Genomic DNA, 26260 nt, shown 5'->3' on the forward strand with positions numbered 1-26260 from the left:
TATGTATAGGAATGTTTGCAAGGGGGACTTGAGTTTTCTGTTTAAAAACAAATTGAAGTCATTCCCCCCTCTTTTTTATCACCATTATAATAATAATATTCAGTTCTTGTATAGCGCATAATATATTAACAATGCGTTTCCAAAGAGTTTTGGAAATTATTACCCTAGCTTTAGCCAAATTAATGGATATTTTCATTAAGAAATTAATCACATGTGCTTTGTGCATAATATTCCATAAAATCATGTTTTCTTCGTTATTGATGACGGAATATATATTTGTTCCTTGCAGGGGGAGTATAGAAACATATTTGCAATTATTATATTTAGGGTGCATGTATGGTTGAAATTTTTCTTGAGGGAAAATGAAAATTTTAGATTTTTTTAGTACTGAGCAAATGGAAGTTGAGCTCGCATGATACGTCAAAGAGTTGCCAATGTGTGTTTGATTGATCACAACTTCAAAAATCCTAACTTCCTAAACTTTCACTGACTTGTTTCTCTCATTTTTCTACTCCTATTAAAACTAACTTAATTTCAGGGTGGACTTCCCCTTTAATGCCGAGGAGTGGAAACCAACTTTATTTTAGGACTCATTATGAGGGATTGCGTCCTTTGGGGTCGAATCCACTCCAAGTGATTGTGTTATCCACTCCAAACTGGTGATTTAATTAACTCTTTTGAGAGTGACTTTGACTATATAGTTTGATAGTAGACTGCCACCTCAAATGAAGCGATCCCTAATAGAAATGACTCCCCAAAAGTCGGTTTCATCTCCTGTAATTTAGAGAGTTCTACTTATATCGACACAAACGCCAATCATTTCTCGAAATTTGTGAACATTACAATGATGTAGTAAACATTATCATCATCATCATCATCATCATCGATCTTCATCACGATCTTCATCCTCCTCCTCATCTTGCATTGTTAATATCACCATCATTAAAATTTGTATTTTTAATTACCCATCTGTTCTGCTGAATAAATGTGTTAATCTATTTCATGAGGTTTGTCTGGGGCTGTCGTATAATCATTTCTTACAATGACAATCCTTCTTCCGCAAATAATTTTGTAATGTTTGATGAAATTTAGTATTTGTGACAGTTCATCATTTCGGTTTGAAAATGACAATTGTTATATATATTTGCTCATTTATGATTCATTGTCAAAAACATACTTATTGTACTTTATATTATTATTCTTATATAAAAACACTGTGTACTTATATGAATGCAGAACAAAATCAAATCAAATCAAATAGTCCAAACATGATTCTATGGGATACAATATACTATTGCAAGTGCCCTTGAGTGTTGTTAATACATTTTATTAAAGTAGTTGTGATCCTTTAAATATGGGCCTTGTTTCATAAAAATTGTCACCAATAACAAGTTATGACTACTGTTATAAGCATCTAATTGGATGAGAGAAAATTTGTCATCAAAATTTAGCATTTGTTATTGATAACAAGTTTTATGAAACAGGGTCCTGAATTGCAATATTTGCTGTGTGCTATCTCCACGTGATTTCAGTAAATGTTTCTAAGATGGCCCACTGTTGGGTCGATAATGAGTTGCATTCTTCAAGTATTACAAATGATTTCATCACTTCTTTGTCCAATTTCTTCTTCAGTCCCATACATAGGCCTGTGAGTTGGTGCTGCATTGTTCCAATCTGAAGCGAAAATTGAAAATGGATACAAGAATAACAAAATCATTTCGTCTTTTCCTTGTTGATAGTGCTAAAAATAATTATGTTAAACATCTTTTATTTAATCGTTACTCTGGAACAGTATTAAATCATTTTTATTAATATTTATAATGTATTATCAACTGTTTCTAATAAATTGTCACTGATTTATGTCTTTGTCAATGTCTGAATCAAGTTTCATTATTTATTTCTTACAATTGCAATTACCAATGGATTTATGATAATATTGAATATTCAATTTTTCCAATTCAATTTTCAACTGGAACTCCCAGAGAGTTCCTCAGGATTGCTGTCCTCTCATAAATACATACAAAATAAGTCACTGGACTCGGGATCAGAATTTATTTATTTATATAAGTAACGTTTTTATTATTATTATTATTATAAAAAAGACGTGATTTATTGTTGTATTATTTGTCTCTTTGTAAAACAAAATATTGATGTAAAAGGTAAAAGAAGTTTCATATCAAAATACTACTACATTAATTAAATGATCTATAGCCAATTTGAACAACCAATCCATTTAGCATATGCAACAGAATATCTCCGTCTTCGATAAATTATCACTCTCTTGAACTCGTATCATCTATCCCACCTGTTCGTTATACTGCCATTGTTGATTTGTGAGTAGTCTGTTGTAGTGCACGTCTTGGCACTCAAGGAGCATTACATGATTGTCGCCCTCTACTGCTGTGATACAGAAACGGTCATGCCGAAGTTGACTCAAATCGTTCCAAGAAAAAGTCTGATGAAATTAAAGTTGAAGAATAAAATAGCAGTTTTACAGAAAGAAAGTATGATCGGTCATGATTAAAATGGAAAATAGATAACTTGACCAGACAACAGGAATGTAATAACAAAGAGATCAGTTAGGACAGTTTTATAATAACGATCACAACAAATAATAGGAGGGAACAGAACTACTAAAAACCTAATGATAAACGATAATTGGCCTTTGATAGGGTTTTAGACAAATACATTTTATTAACCATTTTACAATACTTACTTTATCAGGCGAATCTGCTGTTGCTTGTCTAAACCATCCTAAATATTTCATAATTGATTTTGTAAAACATTTTGCTAAAAAGATACATTTACTTATTCCACTGACAGGCTGAACTACTCGGTTATACTAACGTTTTGTGTGTGTGTGGTGTTTAATTGTTTTCCGTTTTTTTGTTATGCTTTACACTTTTTTAACTTTCAAAAAAGAAAGAAAGTGATTTCTGAGACTTTAGGGATACCTTACCTGCGCAAGAGCACCTTCCCGGCATGCATTGACAGCAAGGTGCGCCCCCATCCGTCTCCCATCGGTAGCATGGAGCACGTCGATGCATAGATTTACTCCCTCATTCATAAACTGTCAACAAAATAACCCAAAAACAATTTGATAAAATACATTGGCAAAGAAAATAAGAATGAAAGAAAAAAAGAGTTGAAAAATACGGATGAGAAGATGAAGACGAGTAAGAGGAGGAAAAGAAAAGGGAAATGAAAATTGATTATATATGGAATACTTTTTTAATAAATAAAAGATATTTGTATTTTTACCGCATAGATTGAAACTTAATTATAGGCACTGGTCTCGAATTTTCTCCGTGGAGCGTTCATGATGCCAAGATTATTAATGATATCTAAACTTGTCATTACAAAAACACCCTGCTGATGCTTTCTCATTCATAATTTTAATTTAATTTGTTTGTGATGATGATGATGATGATGATGATGATGATGATGATGATGGTGATGGTGATGGTGATGATGGTGCCATGATGAGGATGTTGACATGTGGTAATCATCACCATCATCATTATCATCATCACCATCTTCCCATCATCATCACCATCATCATCACCGGTACCATCATCATCATCATCATCATCAATAGCCTTTTCCTTCTCATTTTTAGACTAAAAGAATCTGTCCTTACCCTTCCAAGTGCCTGGAAGTTGAGTGGCAGGATATTCTCTGGATACACGTTCTCCAAATACCACTCAAAATTTTTGCACTTCAGCTCATCCCTTATCCGTATCCTTGACGAAATGTCCCCGGCATCCACGGCCTGGTACTCTGGCGTCAGCCCGTAGAATAAGTGTTTAATCTGCCCACCCCACACTTCGAGAACTCTTTTGTTGTTGCGTAGGAGCACAGTCTCTGGGTTGCCAGGAAAGTCGTAAGGAGGCTTGGATCTGAATACGTGACCCACTCTGGAGCACGGAACTACTTCCAGGCTTCCGCCACATTGCCACACCTAGAGTAAAACAATATTGAATAAAAATGAAGGAAATTGTAATTACATCTTTCAAATGTATATAAGATCATTTTAACAATCTTGAAAATATAAAGAGCGCATAGTATATTTTGCAAGAGAGAAATGTGCCTCGTGTGCCTTACCCCATTGAATGGCAAATGAACCCCCTCAACCTCCTATATTCTCCCACTAATCTGTGGCCTTGTGACTTTTTATTTGATATATCTATCAGGACTGGTACAACCCCCCCCCCCCCCCCCTCCATGATACCACCGTCTCTTCGACCACTGGTCCAGACTCGATCTTGCTATGCCACTGTAACTTAAATATTGATACAAACAATGTTGGACAATTTAATTTGAAGGACTAAACAGAATTTGGCTTTATGTATAGCGATCAACGTGAAATGAACGATTACCTCTATACATGTTCACTTAATACATTTATTTTTAATCCTCAAAATCACCCTCAACCCTACACCAGGCACTGAGGATTAATAAGACGGTGTTCGACGATTTGAATTGTTGGACTGAACTGAACCTCGGCTTGAAATACATCATCTCGGACCTACCATCAGAACATTTTCACCAAATACCTTCACTGTAAATCATTCCACATCACTGCATTAATACTTGACCTCAACCCTACATCACAAGATATTACTCATGACGATTGAGTCATGATAAAAGTAGGATAGTCCTTGCTTCCCGAGTGGGACATTCTGAAAGAAATGTGTTTAATAGCGGCTACTGAGGAACGGGGCACATGCCCCCTTATCAAATTATGAAGAGAACAAAAACGATTAGGAATGAGAACAAGAAAGGGAGATGGGGAAATATGAGGCACCCTGCCGCACCCTCCCCATAAATGGTGGCCTGTTTATTAAACTCGCATCCCCTTTATCACGTTATAAATTGTCCCCCCCCCCCCCCCATGGTAGAACGCATGTTACGCCACTGATAATGTTACAAAGGGTCACCAACCGAGTTGATATTACTTTAATTTCCACCAATCACAGGAAATTTGCTCGATTAAATACTTCCGCAGGAAACTAGGAATGGCAATACTCCATTAATAAACCTGTCTCAGCGATGTCCCAAAAGGATTATTCGATAGAATGGAAATTGGTCATGAATACATTCTTCATGACCCTTATTAAATGACTTGTTTACGACACACTGAATAGGATATAGCGGTAAGTATGGTTTAAAACCTAAAGCTTTTAAAACCAATGTCAAAATAGATATAAAAGGTTATTGCATCAATGGTTGCATCATCTAACATTGGATATCAATAACATTCAGTAATTGTATCGATTTTTTTGTTAATTTTTAGACTTTACCTGTAAATGTTGTGAAAGCATTACAATAAAAAAAAGTTATTGCATCAGTGGTTGCATCATCTAACATTGGATATCAATAACATTCAGTAATTGTATCGAGTTTTTTGTTAATTTTTAGACTTTACCTGCAAATGTTGTGAAAGCATTACAATAAAAAAAAAATGTCAAAGTGTGTCTCCATGGACTACGCACGCCCCATTTCTCCTTTGCTATTTACAATTTGCAAAAGTAGCCCCTTTGATTAATCTATCTTCAACTTTTGGCCCCACCCCCCCCCCTTACCCCTCTTTTGTATTAATCGATTAATCATAGTACTATATTAACTCACATGAGCCTTACATACAATAAAGACAGATGATTCAGCTCCTCCCATCCCCCAGTTGGACTATTCTTTTGAATTTCAAACACATAGTGACACTAGTGGTCCCTCCTCTTCCCAATCAAATGAGGGACCAGGGGGGTGTTTCACAAAGATTCTAAGTAGAACTTAACTCTAAGTTGGACTTAAAAATTATGGACAGCCATTAGCATCTTTGAAAATATTTGGTAAAAATATTTTTGAAAGGCATAAAATGTTTATTCAAATCATTCATATTTTCTATCATCAAGTAGATTTCATATTCTTGTTGTGGAATTTATAAAATGTCTAAAATACTTGAATTTCTGCTTTTGAGTATATTTCATTTTAAGGCTCCAATGGCTGTCCATAATTTTTAAGTCAAACTTAGTGTTAAGTTCTACTTAGGATCTTTGTGAAACACCCCCCAGTACTTCGCAACTGACCTACAGATTCACTACAAATCATTTCCTCTGATTTCCGTCGCGTTTTTGCAGGTCCTTCTCCTTTTCTTAAAACACAGCGAGAGAAAAAAAATCATCAACAACAACAAAACATCCATCTATTACTTGACAGGATAAACAAGTATATTGAATCATTCACCTTAAAAGAGAGCTCCAGATTTTCGCTGCCCCAGACATGCAGTTCTGGATCGTAATATCCCAAGCTCTTGAAGAACTTTCGATCTATGGCGAAAAGACCCCCTGCGATAGTCGGTGTTCTGTTGACGTAAAAAAGAGGGTTGGTGTCATTAGATAAAAACATAGTTATACCGTTAACCATGAAGCAATATTACGTTATAAATGTGATTGATTCAACTGTTAAGCAGATACAAGATTAATTCACCGGTTGTGCGAAGGCCTCACCCCGCCCTTGCTAACTCCAAACTCCAAACTGCAATGATAGTGGATCGGTAGGTGGGGGGAGGGGGTATCCGCCTCGTCAACAAAGAACTTTAAAATTATTTTAGAGAGGAAGACAACGAATATGATAAAATTAATAAGAGAAATATGATATGATATGATATAAGAATATAAGAATAAATAAACCATTAACAGATATACACACGGGGTATAAAGAGAAATTATGCAAAATGACCATATCACATAAGAATAAATAAACAGCAAATTGTCATCGTTCATTTTTTATTTCCAAACGAAACCATGTTGTAGGAAAGTAATCGAACCATGAAGAATATCCGTTACTTGCAGACATGCGCACCTGCTCCCTTTCCGGTATGTTTATTATCAATTCATACCTGCGTGAAACATTCAGTCGCTTATCATATAAAAGTACCAGATGTTTGCTTGTTGAGTTGTATTTCATAAGCCAAACATAATTTTCCCCAGAAGAGAGGTACCACGTGATGAATGAATCAGAGGTATGGATTGACATGCACATGGGCAGGCAGGGCAGCGATCTGGGGAGGATTGGGGGGGGGGGGGGGGGGGACGTCGGGATACTTCGCCGCCAGGAACTTTTCAAACTTTTGTGGACCTACACCTGTACATGCATCTAATGTTTCATCACCTTATACCCTTTGAAAAGCTTAAAATTCAATTGTTAACATCCCAAAGTGAAATACTCTTTATTCGATGTCTTTTTGATACACATGTGTGTGTTTTATATATATATACATATACTCGCAGACTAATTACAGATGCATATATAATATTTTGAAGTGTTGAATCATAACATTTAAAGGAGAGGTAAAGAAACTCTGTCTAAACTAATATTATTGTACCCTGCAATGAAAGTGCAAAAAAACAGCTAATGAAATGAAAACACATTCCATCAAAAACATATCATTTAACGAATGAATCGAATAGAGACATTAGGCAGCAAAGGAAGTAAACACCTAGTTGTCATGGCAACAAATTGCGGTTTATTGGATATCCGGCAGGAGGATTCCGATAAACACTTCAATTAAAGAAAAAGTAAGTTTGGGAGCTGTTAAAGTGGAACCAGGCTTCAAAGTGATCGCAAGCAGACAGCCCTTCCTTTTCAGAAACAGAAATTAAAAGAAAGTTTAAAATGTAAATCGATGATTAGCCTGATTCCATCCATCTGCTTTACCCGATACATCACGTTTCAATTGTAATCTTTAACCTGCATGTCTTTATAAATTACTCCTATGTGTTTCATATAAACGTGGTCGTAAAGATAATATTCGGCTCCTACGTTGGATTCAATTGTAAAAGAAAATCCTAGAGAAGAAAGATAAATGATTTGTATTAAGGCAAAATTAGAGTTAATTTCCATGTAGATTACAATGATTGTATTCCTAGATAAATCATCCAAAGTTGAGGATTAACTACAAAGGAATTTTATAGGATCGTCGCCAACCATACCATTTTTGCTTCAAATCCTTTCAAATAAAGCTTTTCAACATTTATTTTCAAAATTTTCAATAGTTCTGGGCCCCGTCTTATAACGGGTTGCGATTGATCCAAATCAATCGCAAGTCCTCCAATCAATCCCAAGTTTGCAGTCCCCTATCTCTTATGTACATGGTTGCAATTGAAATCAATCGCAAATAAGTTGCGATCAATATCAACTCTTTGTAAGACGGGGCCCTGTAGTGACATGTACCTTTAAAAAAAAAACTTCATTTCTGTGAGATATCAATCAATACATCTCCTGGAGTAGAGATCCATAAATGACTCATGTTAGCTGCTTTTAAATCTTCTAACGTTGCTTAGTAATCCTACTTTTTTGCCTGAATCATACTTGTCTTAATCCTACGTTTTCAAGAAGACATTGCTATTTTCTTTCGCAAAGATGTACTGCAGCTATATTTCGCGTGGAATGACGATTTTACTTTGAATTCTGACTTGTGCACTGACAGATACAATGTCTGGAAACCGATAAACCAGATCAAGATCAATATCCACCCATTATTCCTCTTTTGAATATAATAGTAGTAATTAGGTTTTGTAAAAGGTTGTCACGCCTTCACCATGTTCATTCCCTCGTGCCCCGCTTATAACGACAATCCTTCTTTGTGATTACTTTTACTACTTAAAAGTAATTACTCTACTTTGATCACGTATATCAGTTATATAATTTGTTTATTTAGTTGTTATCATTCGAAACGTGATTCTCGAAAAAGACCATGAAGAGAAATAAATTGCTCAATCAAATCAATCAGATATGAAAAGAACTAACAGCGATGAAATCACGTTCTTCAATACTAATCATTCGGTAACATTAAGGTGTCGTTAACAGAGGCATACTATCTCTAATAATGATGTGTACATAGAGCTACAAATTGTGATTCTATGTTTGCTCGTCCCAATGTGGTTCCAATAATCAAGGATGTGAACTTACTATGGATCAGTCAAACTATGTATCAAGGATCAATTAAAATAACAACCAACCAACCAACCAACCAACCAACCAACCAACCAACCAACCAACTAACCACCTTACCAACCAACCAAACAAACAAACAAAAAAACGAGCACAGTAAATTGAACAATGCCTTTGCCTATCTTAATCAAATAATTCTTTTGAAATACTTAACTAAGAGTTGAATGACTTTAAATTGTCATTGGCAATTGGCATATTGTCAAAGAGATATTAAGAAAACTGTTGATTCCACGACATGATGGATATTATATTCAGTCCGCTTTAATGCTTACATACTGAAGCTTTTATTAGCGACCAACATTCAAATTGATAGGGCACGAATGCTAGAGAAATTTCACATGCATCCTCATCTGGCTGTCAGACATGTTAGACATGTTGTTTTTAAAACTTGATTGTCGTCTGTCTTCAAAACGTGTCCAGGGCGTCGCCAGGGGGAGGGGTAAGACTGCGCCACCGGACCCCGATTTAAAAGGAAAAATTAAAAATTTTGTCGGAAAAACTGGAGAAATACCCTAATTAACAATTTTTCGTACCTCTGTCGGTGAAATTGAAAAGAAATATTAAGATCGCTTTCCTTTTACCCTTGATGTAAAGTTAGAAAATCTGAGAACCTTTTTCTAAAAAGCTTGTTGTCTAATGTTTGGCTATCTTAGGTTCAAATTTGGTCCTAGAAATCTACAATCTTGATTTAAAGTGGCGTAGCGATGGCCCTACTTCAATCTCAAGAGCTTGCAGAGAAGCGAGAAAAATGTCTTATCTTGTCAGGCTTCACAAGACTAAGAGTTGTATTGAAAGAAATCTGAAGTCTTTTTTGTTTTACTTGCGGGATAATTTTTGGCGCTCTTGTCGGCAAATTCTTGTCCTGCACCCCCCCCCCCCCCACCCCATTAGAAAATGGCCTATTGACGCCCCTGACTCGAAGGAGGAGGAGGATATACAATGTCACATCGTGTCAGGCCTCACAAGAGGCTGGGAATCCAGTCGAATGTTTTTCTCAGATTAAGCCAAATGTTTAGCAGATGTTATGTCGGATTTATACATCTCGGGGCTGATCAAATGTGTGTTGCACGTGGCTATGTTAGCTCGCATTTCTCCGGCGCTGTCAAAATATGTTTTGATCCTGGCGATGTGGAGATAGGCTTGGCTCCCCTTTTTGGTGATGATGATCTGTCTTCATCTTTCCTGTTTCTGCAGGTGCCAACATGATACCCAGGGGCGTCAATAGAGGGTGTGGGTTGTGACCCCCCCCCCCACACACACACACACACACACACACTCACCAACACCCATTCTCCATCCTTGTGGATCGAAACAAATGATATCGTAATATTAGTTAGTTTATTTCATCTCTGTTATCATTCTTAATTTTATTATTACTTATTATTCATCCATTATTATTTATTGGGATGGGGTCGGGAGCGGTAGTTGGGCAAATTTGGCAAATCTGTTGAAAATTTCGTTCCGACATCCCTATCCCATCGCTGCCGATTAAACATGGTCAGGCGAAGCCTCCAATAATGCTATTTTTTCCTGTTAGGAATCTTGAAAACACAATTCGTTTTCCCTTTTTACCCCCTCCTCCCTAATCTTAACTCGCCGAGCCCTCCACCCTGTTTGGGTTTGTTTTATAAATAAAGTCTACCAGTTATCATGGACCTACAGTTTACGATAACAAGTTGGAGACGCATCCGACATTGCCCTCGGGAAAACAGTATGATATATTACATTCTTATAAACAAACACGTAATAAATCTGTCTTAACGATCTGATTGTTTGAAAGAACACCAAAGAATACGTTATAATTTGTTAACAAAAATGTAAATAATAAACACAGACGTTTTATGATTTCCTTTATCAGTAACATGCCGTGCCCAACCCTAGTACAAACTTCGGGGTAATTTTTACATTCGTGGGAGACACGGTACCTCATTTTTTGTCCTTGTATGCCTAATTAAAAAAAAAAATCGTCTATGTCATCCCAGAAATTAGCATTTAAGTTTGAACTAATGACCTCTTTTATCGCCATGTCTCTAAACCAAATTGGCAAACAAAACGCGCAGAACAGTCCATCAATTATTGCTTAACGAAAATTATTGCGTCATATACTGTGTAGTATTATCTATTTGACGTCCATCTCGGCAAGGATATCTTTGATTGAGTAGAGCAATCATAGTGTAATAGATTAAACCACCCGATGTCCCTCGAAGGGAGGATCTCATTATACATAACAACAATCATAATAGTGTAACAAAACAGAATACTCTATTCGATGTCCCTAGAAGCAAGGACATCATAATTACATAACAACGAATTTCGTGTCATAGAATATTCTATTCGACGTCCCTCTAAAGCTAAAGATTTTATATTTCACAATAACAATCAAATGGAATACTTGTAGTATATTCTAATTGACGTCCCTCGAAGCAAAGACGTCATATTGCATAATAGCAATCATAAGGTGTTAGTATTTTCGCCACCTTTGGTCAGGATGCCATGGGTGTCGGAAGACGGAAGCAAAAATAGTCTGTCCATCACTAGTGGGTTTATCCAGCGGAAATCTTTCAAGGATTATAGGGTGCTTCGACCTAGCCGGCCGGGGAGCCAGGGGGGCTATTTTCATCCGGGTAGGTTTGAGACATTGCTTTATTGAAGATCAATCTGCTATAGTTATCACAAGGGAGTAAATGCTGAATGGGGTCGGTGAGGAAGGGGGGGGGGGGGCGCAAACCCCTTCTGGCATATCCACCTTCAGTTAAGTACAAACATAAATTAGTCCCGCGGCAGTACATTTAGATCCCAAAAGGCACCCCTAAAAAGAACAAAAACACTAATAACCTTTGGGGAGGGGTGGTATGTGTTTGATACAATAAAATTCATCATGAATTAAACTAAATTATTTAAAATCTAGTCAACTTGTGTGCGTGTGTGTGTTTTACCAAAATTGCAGGAGTTTTGGAATCTCCTGATTTGAAAATTTTGAATGTACACCCTTCTCGCTTTCTTGAAAGAGGTTTTTACTCTGCCTTAAAGGCAAACCCTTGCAAGACCCCCCTTCCCTAATAATATTCACCGCCACTCATCATGAATAGAGCCGATTAACTCAAAAGCTGAGAGCAGTGACAGAATAAATATTAATGCTGCATACCGCTTACAAAATCGTGATTACGTGTTTTCATATGTGTTTGCATTTTTTTCTATTTCCAGCTAGGTTTCGTTCCGATGGATCACGTGGCATGGCGTGATGAGTAAGATCTGGAGAAGACAAGTCCAAGGGTCATGACCATGGAGATGCCTCGAGATCTTCAAGAGATCTTCAAGAGAACAGCGAAGCAGACATCTTAATCCAGGCTTGTTTCCGATGCTCTCTAAATTAACCTCAACAAGCAGACCGCCTGGAAAGTTCAAACGTCATCCTTGCCCAACTAGTTTTCCAGATCCATTATTGTTCCTGGCGTTCCTCAAAATAAGCATAATATCCAATGAAGCTAAAGAGAAGTATCACCAATGTGACTGGAATAGCATGGTATTGTTGTATTTGATTACATGAATTACGTAAACACAGTAAAACAAATAAAATGAAAGATGGTATGCAATACCAAAGTAGAGGCTACGTAATATTTAGACCCTGTAGCCAGACTTTCTGATATGAACTAAATATAAATCATGCTAGTTATTAAGTTGACGGTTGGTTAGTTGGTTTGTTTGACCTGACTACTAAGAAAGCATGTGTATGCTTGTAAGCAGCCAGGGGACCAACGGCTTTAAGTCCTCTCAGAGGGACTTGGTAAAATAGGTTAATGTCTTACCAAAGGGCACTAGCTCATCGAATTGGTGTCGAACCCTGGACCTTCCGGTTTCGAGACCACTGCTCTACCACTGAGCCATCGCGCCTCACACGCTTCAATGGATCGCACCATTGCCCCCAATATTTTTGTCTCCATGCACCTCTAACTCTCTCTCTCTCTCTCTGCGAAACATGTCATGCGTCCATCTGAGACAGTCTGCATTCTACAAATACTCTTTGATCGCATCCTTACGCCTTTCAACATCATTTTATTCCATCCATCCCAGACACGTCACACTGGGATAGAATCGCATCCTCACCTTAATGGTGTTGCAGCATCCTGCCACACCCTTTTCATCTCCCTCTGAGGGGCATGTGTCCACATGAATTCTGGGAACCAGCTAAAGCCTCCAGTCCGGGCTATCCCTCTGATGAAGGTATACGAGAAATCCGTGTCACTGATGGAGTCGATAGCAGGGCTTACGACTCGAGTACTGAAGAGGGAGAAAAGGGAAGATACAACAAAGAAAATGAAGAAAATTATCCCTGAACTGAGTATAACTATTAATTATTGCTTTGAATTTTCACTAATTTCACTAAAGATTTTCATGTGACAGAGAGGCCTATCATCTTGGATTTTCGTAATAAAGTTGTAAAGAACTCTGGGCAGCTCAGTTTAACACGTTTCAAATCGTTTTTAAACTGGGAGTGTGAACAAATAAAAACATGTTCAAAGTTATCTCGATTTATTTCGAAACCTATCAAAATCCCGCGAGATTTATATACCAACCAAATACCAATCAATTTCCCGAATGATCTCTGAGTTGTGCAGACCTTTCCCAAATTGTTTCCCGAATTATCTACTTATTCAGTACTATCCCGGTTTGTTTCCAAACTTTTATCGGGATCTCGTAATTTGTTTCGTAACCGTTCGATTCGTTTATTAAAAGTTGTACAGGTCTATCTCGATTTCTTCCCCAACTCATTTCCACATTGTGCAAAGGTTTATAGTGATTTATTTCTCAGATTATATCCCGATCTATTACCATAGTGCCCTACAGGTTCTGCTGAGCTAACCCGATCTGTTTTCAGTGTGCTCTAAGAGTTCGACAAAGCTATCCCGACCTGCTTCCCAACTCGGAAGATTTCCATACTTTTTCATTTCTCTGTTTTATCAAACAAACCTGTTTCTATTGATGCAGTCCAAGAGCGGTTCCAGCCATCCCTCTGTACATTCACAATGCGAGTCGAGGAAGACAAGCACGGTAGCATTACGACTTGCTGCCGACACTCCTGCGAGTCGGGACCCTACGACTCCACTACGATGCGGCATGCGGAGCAACCGCGCAGGTACGGGAAGATGGGAGACGTAATCTTCGAGCCAGCCCCTATACCAATCTTCTGAAGAATAACGAAAATTGATGATGATTTAAAATCAGAGATGTGATGATGAAGGATTTGCTATCCTGATGTAGAAAGAGGGATTATACAATAATAGCAACGTCTCCCAAATGGCAGGTTGACTAGTAAAACGGCGTACATTAGAGTAAAATAAACGTAGTCAGGTATAAATGGTTTTGTGCAAAACCCAATTTTAACCCTAACCCTAACCATTTACCTGACGATATAAAGTCCGGAACAATTCTCCCATGAAAAAATGTCGGGTCAACGAATCGGACAAATTATTCGTCGAAGCCAGGTACAAAAGTTCTTAACATATTTTTTTTTAAAGAAGGAAATATCTAAACGTCCGAGTATGACACGACCTCACAGAAATTGCCATGAGGTCTCTTTAAGAAACATGCAACGGGTCATTATAATTATCCTTGTCAAGGGTCATTTTATATATGAAAGGTTGTGTCCGGAGTGCCCTGGTCATTTGTAAAGTAGCCGGAAGGTCAGACATGTCAAGTGCTATTGAAATCAATCTGACCAGTACTTGCAGTAGTCTGGTACTACTCGGACACATGCTTGTAATTTCCTTTCAATATGGGAAAGTTACTGCAATTTCAGTACATCTTATTAACCATGTGCATGGCGATAACATAATTAAGGAAGTTAACGGAAAAGTCTGACCAAGAAAACATTTCCTTGATAAGACCCAGTTCCTTAAGCGGTTTCAGATCAAATGCAAAGAGACGGGTAAAATAATGAGTATGGTCAATATATTGAAGATTTTGATTTAACCGGCTGGGAAGCAAATTCCGAAGGGACCGATACAGTTTGATCATCGAAATATTCCTCAAACTTTCATCGCTCTTTCGAAATAAGTTATAACCTTTCATAGAGATTTTAATGGCAAAAAGCCTTTGTGAATATTTACCAAATTCAGTGATAAGATTTCATTATTTCGCGGCATGAAACTTAAGGAATTTGGTTCACTTGCGTAAAGATTTTTCGCATGCTAAAATAAAATTCTGTTTTTAGAATAGTAGGATGAGCTTATATTGTCCAAGTAAGGGCAATATATGACTGTATAATATTGAAAACCAATTATAGTGATAGTGGTAGTGACCAGGCTTTCATTTACATAATATCAATTTGATTTACCTCATGGAACTCATTAATGTAACCTACAACATTTGCTATTTAGTATAAAGTCCTAAAAATTATCGGTCCTATACCTCCTTCTAGACTACTGGCATCGTCGACCAGCACGATCTCCTCCAGAAGGTGCCTCGGTGATCGTACGATGACGCTCCAGATCGTTCTAAGAAGCACGCTCTTAGCTTCGTTGTGGAAAACGATGATGACCGAAGCGCTGGGGAGGTCGTGGCGATATCTAAACATTCGGCACCTGCATTGTCGGGAAGGATGATGAAATGGTCGAAGAAATGATTAGAAAGAAAAGGGAGGTAGAAATAGAGTAGAAGCTAGAGTGTGGTCAAGGGGTGTGAAGTAGTAGGGTCAGGGGCTGATGGATTTAGAACCAGGGGACGCGGTGGGCTCGAGTCTGGAGCACCTTCACTGAGGGTCAAATAGAGTGGTCAAGTGTGGTCAATAGAGGTGACAAGATGGGGTCTGGGCGGTTAGGGTTTGGGATCGATGATTTGTGTATTGAGTGTGGGGCACGATACGTTTGAGTCAAGAAGCGAGAAGGGTTCGGGCAAGGGCGTGGTGTAGTGTGGTAAAGTCAGGGGATGCGATTAACTGGGGGTTGGAACACGATGGGTCGGAGATGGGCATTGGGGTGTGGTCAAAGGGGGTGTGGTCAAAGGGTGTTATCAGAGGGTGCACTAACACCCGGTATGGTGACCGCGCCTTTTCAGTTATTGCCCCCGCTCTCTGGAACAAACTGCCCGCCTTTATTCACTGCGCCCCCTCTGTATCTCAATTCAAATCTCTACTCAAAACATATCTTTTCAAATTGTAAATTGCAGTTGTGCGTCGGTCAATGGAGGTGCGCACCATATTTGTCTTTATTTAGTTGATTGCCACTGTTGTTTTTTTTTACCTTATCTATGTTACTTTTGTATTTTTGCTTTTTCTTCTAATTTAATTCTACGGGTTATAGTCTTCTCTTAATCAGAACACTGTGCGCTTAGAAACATCAGTATTAAGCGCCTAATAAATGTTATGTATTATTATTATTATTAGTCTTACCTTGGAGGACGATGATCTGGAAGCGTCCGATTCAATGCTATCTGGTCACTGGCAAAAACATTGAACTGATGCTTCTTGAATAACACATCCGCCGTCATCTTATCCTCAGGTGCAATCACCACACCCTTTCCATTTTCTCCTAGCCCATCGTCCCTCCAGACATAACCCGGATCCTCAAATGGTAGAGTCCTTTTGTAAAATGTTTCCCGATTAACTCCTGAGAAATCATTTCTGTTTTTAGAGATGTCGTGCTCATCGTTGAAAAGCGCCGATATTGCTCTGGTTCTATTGACTTGTACAAACACCTGATGCGTTTCATCTTTAGGCTCGCCTAGAATTAAATTCAGAAATGTAATTTAAAAATACATGTAGGCCTATCTTTATAAGACAAGTATGATTAATCACTGATAAGTTGCATTGGGATAATACATTTTGAAAGAGTATCCGTTACATTTATGAACGGAAAATGAAAGGTTTCGGTGTACTGAAATAGATTGGAATCCTCTATTTATTTTAAGAAGGGTTAAACATCTTTTTCACGTTCTTTTTTCGTTTTACACTACAACCACTCTCCCGTTACAAGAAGAAAAAAATCAAGCATACAAATTCAATGATTCTCCTTTTACGTTAATAAAGTTTTGTTGGAAGACAGAATGGCGTTATTTAAAATACTTTAACTAAGACGTAACGCCTTCCTGGCCCAGAACTAAAGGTCTTATACCGAAGATTGAGAAATAAAAATATTCTATGGAGGAAGAAAAATCAAGACAAATCTATAGTACACGTAAAATCTGAATCAACAAATGTGTTACCTACTGTCTAACCTTTATTCCCACCGCTTACATTTGTAAAATGCAGATATGTCTTCCAAGTCCCTGGTTCAGGGTAGATATTATACAGACTGTGAACTATACATCCGATGCGAATAAATAGGCTACAATCGTAATTCCGTTTCGTTTGCGATTATGCCCTACTAACCAAAATCTAACCATGAACTGTCGCAAGTTCAGAACTAATTTTTGTAATTTGTATTGTATAAGCTTTATAATTGTATTTGATTGAAATGAGATATGAAAGTGTGGGCAGTATATGATATCAATTACAGGAAGTAAAGGGAAATTAAGTTTTAAAAAACAGTCTCCAAAAGTAGTAGCATAGATGGAGAGATAGAGAGGGAGAAAGAGAGAGAGAGAGAGAGAGAGAGAGAGAACAAAAGAGAAAGAGAGAGAAAGAAAGAGATTATGTCTCAGTCTTTTTAACATGAATGACATTTGGTAATGTAAATGTAGTTGCCTGAGTTAGTCTAAACCTTTATATTCTTGAACAAAGGGTAATTGATTACCTTGGCACTCTATGAAGTTCAAAAAGACATCAAGTTTAAAGGATGATAGGTTGAAAAATGCATCTCTTAAAAGTGTTTAAAGTGGCAAACTTCTTATATATACAGGTATCTAGAGAACATTTAATAGCTTTGAAAACGAGCACGATTGTATTTCTTGAAGGAGCACAGTTCGTTCTCATTAAATTTAGGGCACCTTGTCCCCCCCCCCCCCGGCTACACTGCCTTTCACAGAAAGGGGCATTTCTCATACCTTTAAAATGGCATTCATCACAGATGAAAGGGGCAATTCTTAGAAAGGAAAAATGCACTTATTAAATGGGAAAAAGGCACTTGTAAAGGTAAGAGGGGCACCTATCAGATATGGATTAGGGCACTTGTCAAGGGTATAAAAGGGGCATTATTAAGTAATGGGAAAGAGGGTACTTATTCGAAAGGAAAAGGGGCACGTGTCAAAGTAATATGCCAATATTGACATGATTAATACCGGACTTTATTCAAAGAATTATCGTTTTGTGCATTTTGGGGCAGGATAAATGACAAAACTTGCAACGGGCTAATATCCTTTAATGCAATACCGGTGACGGCGCAGTGACAGCTCTTTGTACTAGTTTCAAATCATTTTATGAAAAGAGATAAAGATTCTATTTAAACAAGGGCTATAATACCATGGTGTAGGCCTACTTTGACGGGGAGGTATCGGGTAGAGTTCCCACGAAGTCTGGATACAGAGTAAAGTGGAACCCCGTAGACAAGGTCAATGTCATGGATGTGTGTACGGTCAATACACGCTACGCTTCATCAGCATTAAACTCGTATGATGTCTGAAGGGAAAATTGCCATTCGGACTAATACTAATTCGGCTAATCCCATCATGTTTAGCGTCCCCGCCCGCTTCCTTTTTTGGGGCCGCCTGCTTTCTTTTTTTATCAATATATTTTTTTAAATAATTTTTTTCATAATGAAAAAACATGAAAAACATACTGCTAAAATGAGTTGAAAAAGTTGAGAAAAAGAAAATCTAGCGGCCTTCTTGAAAATTAGCCCGACAGTCAGGGAAAATGTACCCAGCGGCCATTTTGAAAAAAAGAAGAAAAAAGGCCTCCTCCTTCCTTATTCTTCAAAAAGGCAGGACGCTAAACGCGTTTTTTTTTTGCCTCAGTCTAATATCACTTCGTCTATCACCATTTTAACGAGGTATAAATATCATTTCGCCTTCTTTCACTTTGTCCATTTGTCAATTTGTACACTACAATCCTAGAAGTGTTGTCGAGTTCAGTTGGTCTATGCCACGCCTCATCAACATTACCTTGAAATGGATTTTTGCTCAAACTTTCACTGACCTGTTTCTCTTACTTTTCTGCTTCTATTGAAACCAACTTAATATCAATGTGAACTTCCCCTTTGAATGTCCAAAATTAATATCAAAATTTGATGATGGCTCAAAGAAAATAATTAAATGTTGCTTTGTCAACTGTAATATTACAGATTGCAGGAAATGTTAAAATGTGAGCTAATCATCTTGGAAAGTCTAGAAATTGAATCTATGAGTATGAGGAAAGAAAATAGTAAATAAATTGTACAATGGTTCATGCACGACGTATGGAGGTAGGTTCAAACGTCGTTACCTTTACATTGAACTAAATGAGGGTGTGGTGTAGTTTGATAAAATCGTTTTTGACCTCTGGTGTCATTGAAACAAAAGCCCCGCTGAAAAGGGGCATCCTGCCTCATATCGATACCCTCCCATGCGGGGGACAAGATATTCTACCCGATTATATTTCGAAGCAATTCTCATTTTCCTCACTTTTAACGCTAACAAGATCTGTCATTGTGTCGCATATGAGTACCACTCTAGAGGGTTGTACTTGTTTACTTCAATAACGTCTCAAGATATTGTGTGTACTGTGTAGTCAAATGAAAGTGACAGGGAGAAGCAAATATTATACATCGAAGGAGAGGAGGGGTGAAAGAGGGAGAGGGATCTAGGGGAGATGATAGGGCGGAGGTGATTGGAGATAGAGATGGGAGGGGTGAAAATGAGAGGCAGAGAGATATGGCGGAAAGGGCAGTAGGGAAGAGGAAGGGGAATGCCCGAAAGTGACAACGGGAGAGTGGGGGATGAAGAGGGGAAGAGAGGGAGGGATGGAGGGAGGGAGAACGAGAGAGGGAGAGAGAGACAGACAGAGACAGAGACGGAGACAGAGAGAGACAGAGAGAGACATAGAGAGAGAAAGAAAGAGAGAAAAGGGGGGGGGGGGAGAGGGGAGACCTAAAGTGGCGAGCCGACCGACCCCTCCAATGTTTGAAGGCCCATAAAAAGCAATACAACTTGCAGGGAATTATCGCAGGCGGGATTGCCCAGAAGCATTCAAGCCCCCGCCCTCAATCAGTGAGGATCCCCCTCCTCCCTGAGCTGTATGCACTGCCGGTCAATTCCTTGATAAGCCAATGTTCCATAAATCAAAAATAAAAGGAAATTAGGAATTATCCCCAATAAGCAATATTTGAAAGCCTTCTTCCGCAATATGAATCCATGAATGGAAACGGTATCAAACATCAACTTCAACGTTCAATTTTGCAAAAAAAATACAGCCCATTAACTTTAGAATTGAATGAAATACACAGCATAGACATATTAAAAATCGGGGGAGATTCGATCAGTTTTGAACTGTTCCATTGGGAGGTCACGACCGGATTGCGACGAGTGATGACTTTGGTAATTGTCTGTCAGTAGCCGTACGTGTTTTTATATAAAACAAACAAGTGACATTTCACCCCTTGTGGACCCGAAAGCTGATTGGCAGGGGACGAGGAAAGGTGAAGTTTAATAGTTTAGGGGGTGTTTCATAAAAATCCCAAGTCGAACATTAACTCTAAGTTGGACTTAAATATAATGGAGAGTCATTTGTAGCCTTAAAATAAAATATATTCAACCGCGAAAATTCAAGTAATTTAGACTTTTTATAAATTCCACATCAAGAACATGAAATCTCCTTGATAATAAAAAATATGAATGATTCGAATCAACATTTTATGCTTTTATAAAATAACGTTCCCAAAATATTTTCAAAGATGTTGATGGCTTTCCATAATTGTTAAGTCCAACTTTAAATAGAGATAAGTTCAACTTAGGATCTTTGTGAAACACAGATCGTGAACATACGTTTTGGGCTCCGTGATTGAACATGGTTTAATACTGGGTGGGTTTGATAATATTTTACGTTTGTAGTTTGGAACTTTGTATGTTGTAGCAAAGGCAAATAAAGTCTTCTCTTAATCGCTGCAGCCCCTAGCCCCCCCCTTCCAGATTCGCCAGTGATTAGCGTTATAGCATAATATGCAAGCTGTACGTATTCCTGGAATAAATCCAAGGTTCGGTCGAGTCAGATCAGTTAAAAATAATTTGATCAAGAAGACTGAGTACACTATTGCATCATGAAAACACTATATGAAGATTTTCTTCCCGAAATGTAAATAGACATGAGATAGACCGAGACAACCTATCCTCATCAGCTCGAGTTTGCAAATAGTGACAATGATTAGTGTCTCCATACTGCCATAATTATTCTCATCTATCTATCAGGATTATTGTCTGGAATGTTACAATGGCGATGTGTAAGCACTGATTATCATTGATCCGAGGGCGGCGGGGCGGGGGAGAGGTGTCTCCTCTTTTTTTTAGATTGTATGCGTAACTTTATCGTTTATCATAAACATTTCATGTTAACTCTTATACAAAAAGATTATTGTCAAAATACTCGCTCGCTCTCAAAATCAAAAACTTTGGAAGTTGATATTCGGGCAAGCGACAACACCTATACCCTCCAGTAAAATTGTATCCGTAAGCCTTAGGATAATCCCAAGCATTATTTCATATGTATTCATACAATGTAGTTTGCATCGAGTTACACATTTCTTTCTTGTTATACTGATCGACATGTAGTCGTTTTTCTTACAATATTCAACTATTTCCCCCATACATTATAAGCCACAACGATTCAACTACCAGCACCATTTGTCATATAAAATTGTGAGAAGTGAAAAGCTTTTTAACGAGCCTGTACGGCTGTACCCTTTTCTTCCAAAACTGCCTGCCAAAATAATGTTTATGAAGTAAATCCCACCGATCAAATGATTTATATCATTTCGTTATCTCGATCTAGGTCATGAAAAATACCTGCCAGAATCAATTGTATCCGACACTCAGGTCGGGGTGCAAAATATTTGTATGTTTGCATGTGATGTGTGTCTCCATGGGGGCGGGGATTGCCCTTTAGAGCGTTGGCACATGAACTATAAATGCCTGACCGAATAAAAATCATGATTTTGAAAAAAATTGGAGATTTTCTCTCTAGTCTTTATCCAGACGGAATGCATATAATGAATTTATAGTGGCCTTTTTTCCTGTAAAAGCGAGCTATCGTGTTCGAATACAGATGAGATGAAATAGAATTATTAAGGCTTAAAACGCCACAACCGCCAGATTCTAACTAGTGTAGCACTAGCAAACTACATTTTAAAACAATTGGGAATCTTTTCAAGCGTCTGTACTAGTGTTGAAATCAAAGAAAAACTATTTGAATACAAATTACAAAAGGGGCTAATTTATCTTTTACTACAATAAAATATGTGCTGTGCTTTAGAAAAAGTCAAGGAGCACTCATCCCTGTCCACTCTTGTTGCCAGACAAATTTAATAGTTTACATTAAGATTAGGACGGTGATAAATTGGTGGACGTAAAGGGAACAAGGTCGATCTATGAATAACATGACTGCCTTGAATATTTGGAATGATGATTCTGCATACATTGCATAGCTAGATTGATTTGATCAGGGAGGTGAGACATGTATCACCTCCCTGGTTTGATTAAAGCTTTGGTATACCCGTCGCGCATGAGCCGTCATTTCGATTGCGTTTTTGCTTGCGCTAATCAAACATATGAAGGGAATTGGTAACTTATGTAACGTCAGTAATTTAAAGTGAATTGAGTATCACCACGGAATACGTTTCACTTTACCTTTTGCATCTAGTTCGTGTACGATATCCGTAATCACCCTTACATGATACGTCAAAGACTGCGCCAGTTCCTGACGCAGTCCTACGTCAGAGAAATGACGCATCGTGTGTCAAGGACATTATAGCTCTAGCTCGATTCTTAGTGCAGTTTTTAAAATTCAAATTCTGGAACACCCCTCCGTGACCGAGACCAGTGTAATTACTCTAAAACGAAGGGAAGGTTTGCGGGGGTAAGGGCATCGACTAGCTTCACCCTTTGATGGATACGCCACTGGGGTGCCCCCCCCCCCCCCCCACCGACTGTCCGAATGCACTCCACCCCACACATCCGAACAACCTAGGCTACATTTGCGAATCCTCCTATGGAGTTTATAGGCAAGCGAAGGTGTGAAATGTCGGCTACGCCCACACGAATACTGGCATCATTGATTGAATCAAGAGAGTCAGTATGGTTCCAATTTTCATCTCGTTACGCTCCATTATAGCTTATCAGATTAACCTTTCCACTCCTAATTCGATTTTGCTGGACGTTCCAGTCTTCGATAAGAAACTTCGCACTCTTTAAATTAAACATAAAGCCTTCTCGTCGCTAAAAAGTTAAAATGAAAGTAACAATACAGGGCGTATTGTGTTTCAAGATGTTTCCCCCTTCTCTATAACTTGTTCAAGAATTAAAAGCAAATTGATTGTGAATTTCAGAAATACCACCAAAATCTTTTTTCTTTCTTTCTTTTACCGAGGAAAATTCAACTTCTGACCTGGGTGAACAAAACCTTAAGGAAACTCTTTGTCTAAATATGTGCAGCCAGTCATACGCCTGCACAGGGAGAATACATGAATATTTTCCATTTTTAAAGTGTACCTAAATTGTGAAATAAAATCTTAGCAATATAATATTTGTTTTCTCCCGAATTTGAAGAAATTCCCATGGATAATTACGAAACGCTTTTTTGATAGTGCTAGTTAAGATCTTTACAAAAGAATAAACTAAATCGACACGCATTTTGCACTCTGTCATGCAATGAATATAACAAATTCACATAAGTTTATCAAGGCTCCAGCAATAAATCTTTCTAATGATTCTCGATACAAATTGTTCTATTTTCGTTTCAAGGGTTTTTGTTCCCGAGCGTATAACCATACGATGATTTACTGCTATCTGAAATACGAAATGTTGCGAATGGTGTTCTAATGTATACCAAGTTCATTTGTAACTGTGTTTCTAAGTGATTACATCATTCTAAATGAAACTCCTCCCATTTCTGTCCCGTTGCTCCCCCTTTCCTTCTTATTGTAATGCCGACAAAATGAATTTCCAAATGGACCAATAAAATGAAATAAATCTGAATCTGAATGAATCTGAATCTGAATGAAGCTTAGGTTATTGAAGGTTTCCGAAAAAATCATCGAAGGCTAAACAAATCAAATAGATAAACACAAAAGACAGGGATTTCAAAGTTACGTGACGCACACAAGGTAAAATACAAGGGAATATAAGCAAACAAAAGAAAAAAACAAGTTTAATGAAATATCACGTACCTTTTTGTTGCTGCAGTCTTGTCTTTCTTTTATGATTTCGAAACCTTTCGAATTCTTTTTTCAGTTTATTCCCTGGCGATCGCCTATTATAATTCCCTTCCACTTCTGTTTCTTGACCATTGGTGATTACAGCTGGAATATCAAAACTAGCACGCGAGTTCTCCAACTTCCAATCAAATCGCGCAGACCCAACATCCTGATTTATTCCATTATTAAATTTCCCAGGCCTCTGCTGTCCAAAATTTGGCGGGAACTGATCGGCCTCACTTTCCGACGACAGTTTTCTATGGGCGCCATTTTGTCCTGTCGACTTCGCGACGGGGCTCGAATCCAGAGCCTGAATAGACGAGTAGTCAATGACGTCGGCTTTCCTTTTCAATGCCCCCTGGATGGCGACATCATCTCGACGTTGGTACGGTGGTCGTGGTAACCAGACGAGCTGGACGAGGCAGAAAGAAAGCGTTACGATGAACCCGGTCTTGAATGCAAAACGCACCTTGTGCATACGCCAATGTCCACCGCTCCAAGTCATCGTAATTAAATATTTTGCTCAGAATCAGAGCAATTTCTTCAGAACTTTAGAACACGAAAGTTGAAGATTTTGTTTAATGTTTCGCTTCAGAGCCAGAGTCACATGTATACTTCTGCTGACTTACATAAATTGAATCAAAACGTCTACCCCAGACGAACCGTTTGTAACATGTAGTGTTGCACTTAGCTAATAGGGCAAATCATCTCCTCTTTAAAGTTTTAAACGAAGACAATGAAAGCCGAACATCTGAACAGTTGTACTTTCTTGGCTTCGGTGCTCAGACGAAATTAATGAGCGTATTAAATCCCAAGGACCGACTTAAATCGAACAGTTAACTTATTTTCAGAGGAAGTATACATTTAATGATAATCAACGGAAGACTGAAGTAAGATGGACGAAGATACGAGAATCATGAAAGTATTGTTATCGTGTTCCAATTGATGATTCGAATAGCTCACTTTTTAATCTCGCTCAACTCGCTGCTCCATCTTCCTCGGTAGTGTGTGTGCGATTTGGTATCTAGAGGTAGAACAAGAGCTAGAATGCTATGGAAATTCACGGGTTCCTTATAGAACCATGCAGCACATCTCAGCTAATATAACACTCGTTGTCAATTTCCATTCTACGCACACAAAAGGATTTTTCACAGCCACAAAATAATGTAGGCCTCCGCTCTGTGCTCAAAAACCTAACTGAGAGAAATAAAGTGTAGATGTTAATTTTACTAGAAGTAGAACCAAGAAGTTTTCCTCTGTACTGGTGTGCGATGGCAGGCTAATGTGAAAGTGCACGTGTGGTGATGCTGTTCAAAAACGAAGTCATTGACAACCGCTAGGGGTAATTTGTTCAACTTTCCATGGACCTTAAACTCGTATGTTTAGGTCTCATTAGTCGCTCCATTGAAATGAATGTTGAAACTTGTAACCACTACAGTAGACAACAGTGAGCTTCTCGAACTTCCGTGACTTTGCCTGGCTTCATACCACACCACTAATAATTAATCGGCTTTCAGCGGCTGCAGCGGTGTGCTTGTTGGTTTTGCCGCCTGCCCTATAAGGCCGTTGTCTGTCAACGCAGCGCGTCTTTCTCCGTGGACCACGCTCGTGGATTTCCCTGTGCCAAACCAAACATTACCTTCTCTAACAATAAACAATCGCGATTGCCTATCCTCTTCCTCCTTCAACCTCTAATGCAAACACTGGAATAGTAAACTGTTCGCAGAGCTGATATTTGTATTTCCATTTTCTCCTCAGCTCAGTCGACCTTCCTCTCCCTCTCACCTGTATTGCTCTCGATCCGTCACTGTGTTTACCTGCAAGGTAGACAAAACATAGACAAATACAGTCACATGACCTGCCTGACAATGTCCCCAGCGCTAATGGCTTCACAAGAAAGTGCCACTAAATGAGAAGGAAATGTCTATTACCTGTCT

The 26260-nt window shown here is 38.3% G+C and overlaps 1 protein-coding gene across 2 annotated transcripts; it reads right to left on the reverse strand.

Moving 5' to 3' along the window:
• Positions 1-696: 696 nt before the first annotated feature.
• On the reverse strand, positions 697-25734 carry LOC115926788 (polypeptide N-acetylgalactosaminyltransferase 13-like). Of its 2 annotated transcripts, none has more exons than XM_030992151.1 (10): positions 24297-25734; positions 16400-16730; positions 15421-15593; positions 13981-14194; positions 13117-13290; positions 6244-6361; positions 3641-3961; positions 2960-3070; positions 2306-2455; positions 697-1674 (listed from the first exon to the last, which is right to left on the reverse strand). In XM_030992151.1, the coding sequence occupies exons 1-10, from the start codon at positions 24826-24828 to the stop codon at positions 1513-1515; spliced, it is 2286 nt and encodes a 761-aa protein (XP_030848011.1). In that variant the 5' UTR covers positions 24829-25734; the 3' UTR covers positions 697-1512. The 2 variants fall into 2 exon arrangements, with proteins under 2 accessions (XP_030848011.1, XP_030848003.1); XM_030992143.1 differs by having other exon boundaries at positions 13981-14197.
• Positions 25735-26260: the final 526 nt, after the last annotated feature.

The sequence above is a fragment of the Strongylocentrotus purpuratus genome, unplaced genomic scaffold, assembly GCF_000002235.5.
Source record: "Strongylocentrotus purpuratus isolate Spur 01 unplaced genomic scaffold, Spur_5.0 spur5_contig_846, whole genome shotgun sequence".
Classification (NCBI taxonomy): domain Eukaryota; kingdom Metazoa; phylum Echinodermata; class Echinoidea; order Camarodonta; family Strongylocentrotidae; genus Strongylocentrotus; species Strongylocentrotus purpuratus.

Coding starts and splice junctions, on each gene's coding strand:
- LOC115926788 (XM_030992143.1), bottom strand. CDS start 24,828: ATGACTTGGAGCGGTGGACATTGGCGTATGCACAAGGTGCGTTTTGCA. Junction 3,962..6,243: donor ATCTGGAGCTCTCTTTTAAG/GTGAATGATTCA, acceptor GTTTTACTCTAG/GTGTGGCAATGTGGCGGAAG. Junction 1,675..2,305: donor AATGGCAGTATAACGAACAG/GTGGGATAGATG, acceptor TTTTCGCTTCAG/ATTGGAACAATGCAGCACCA.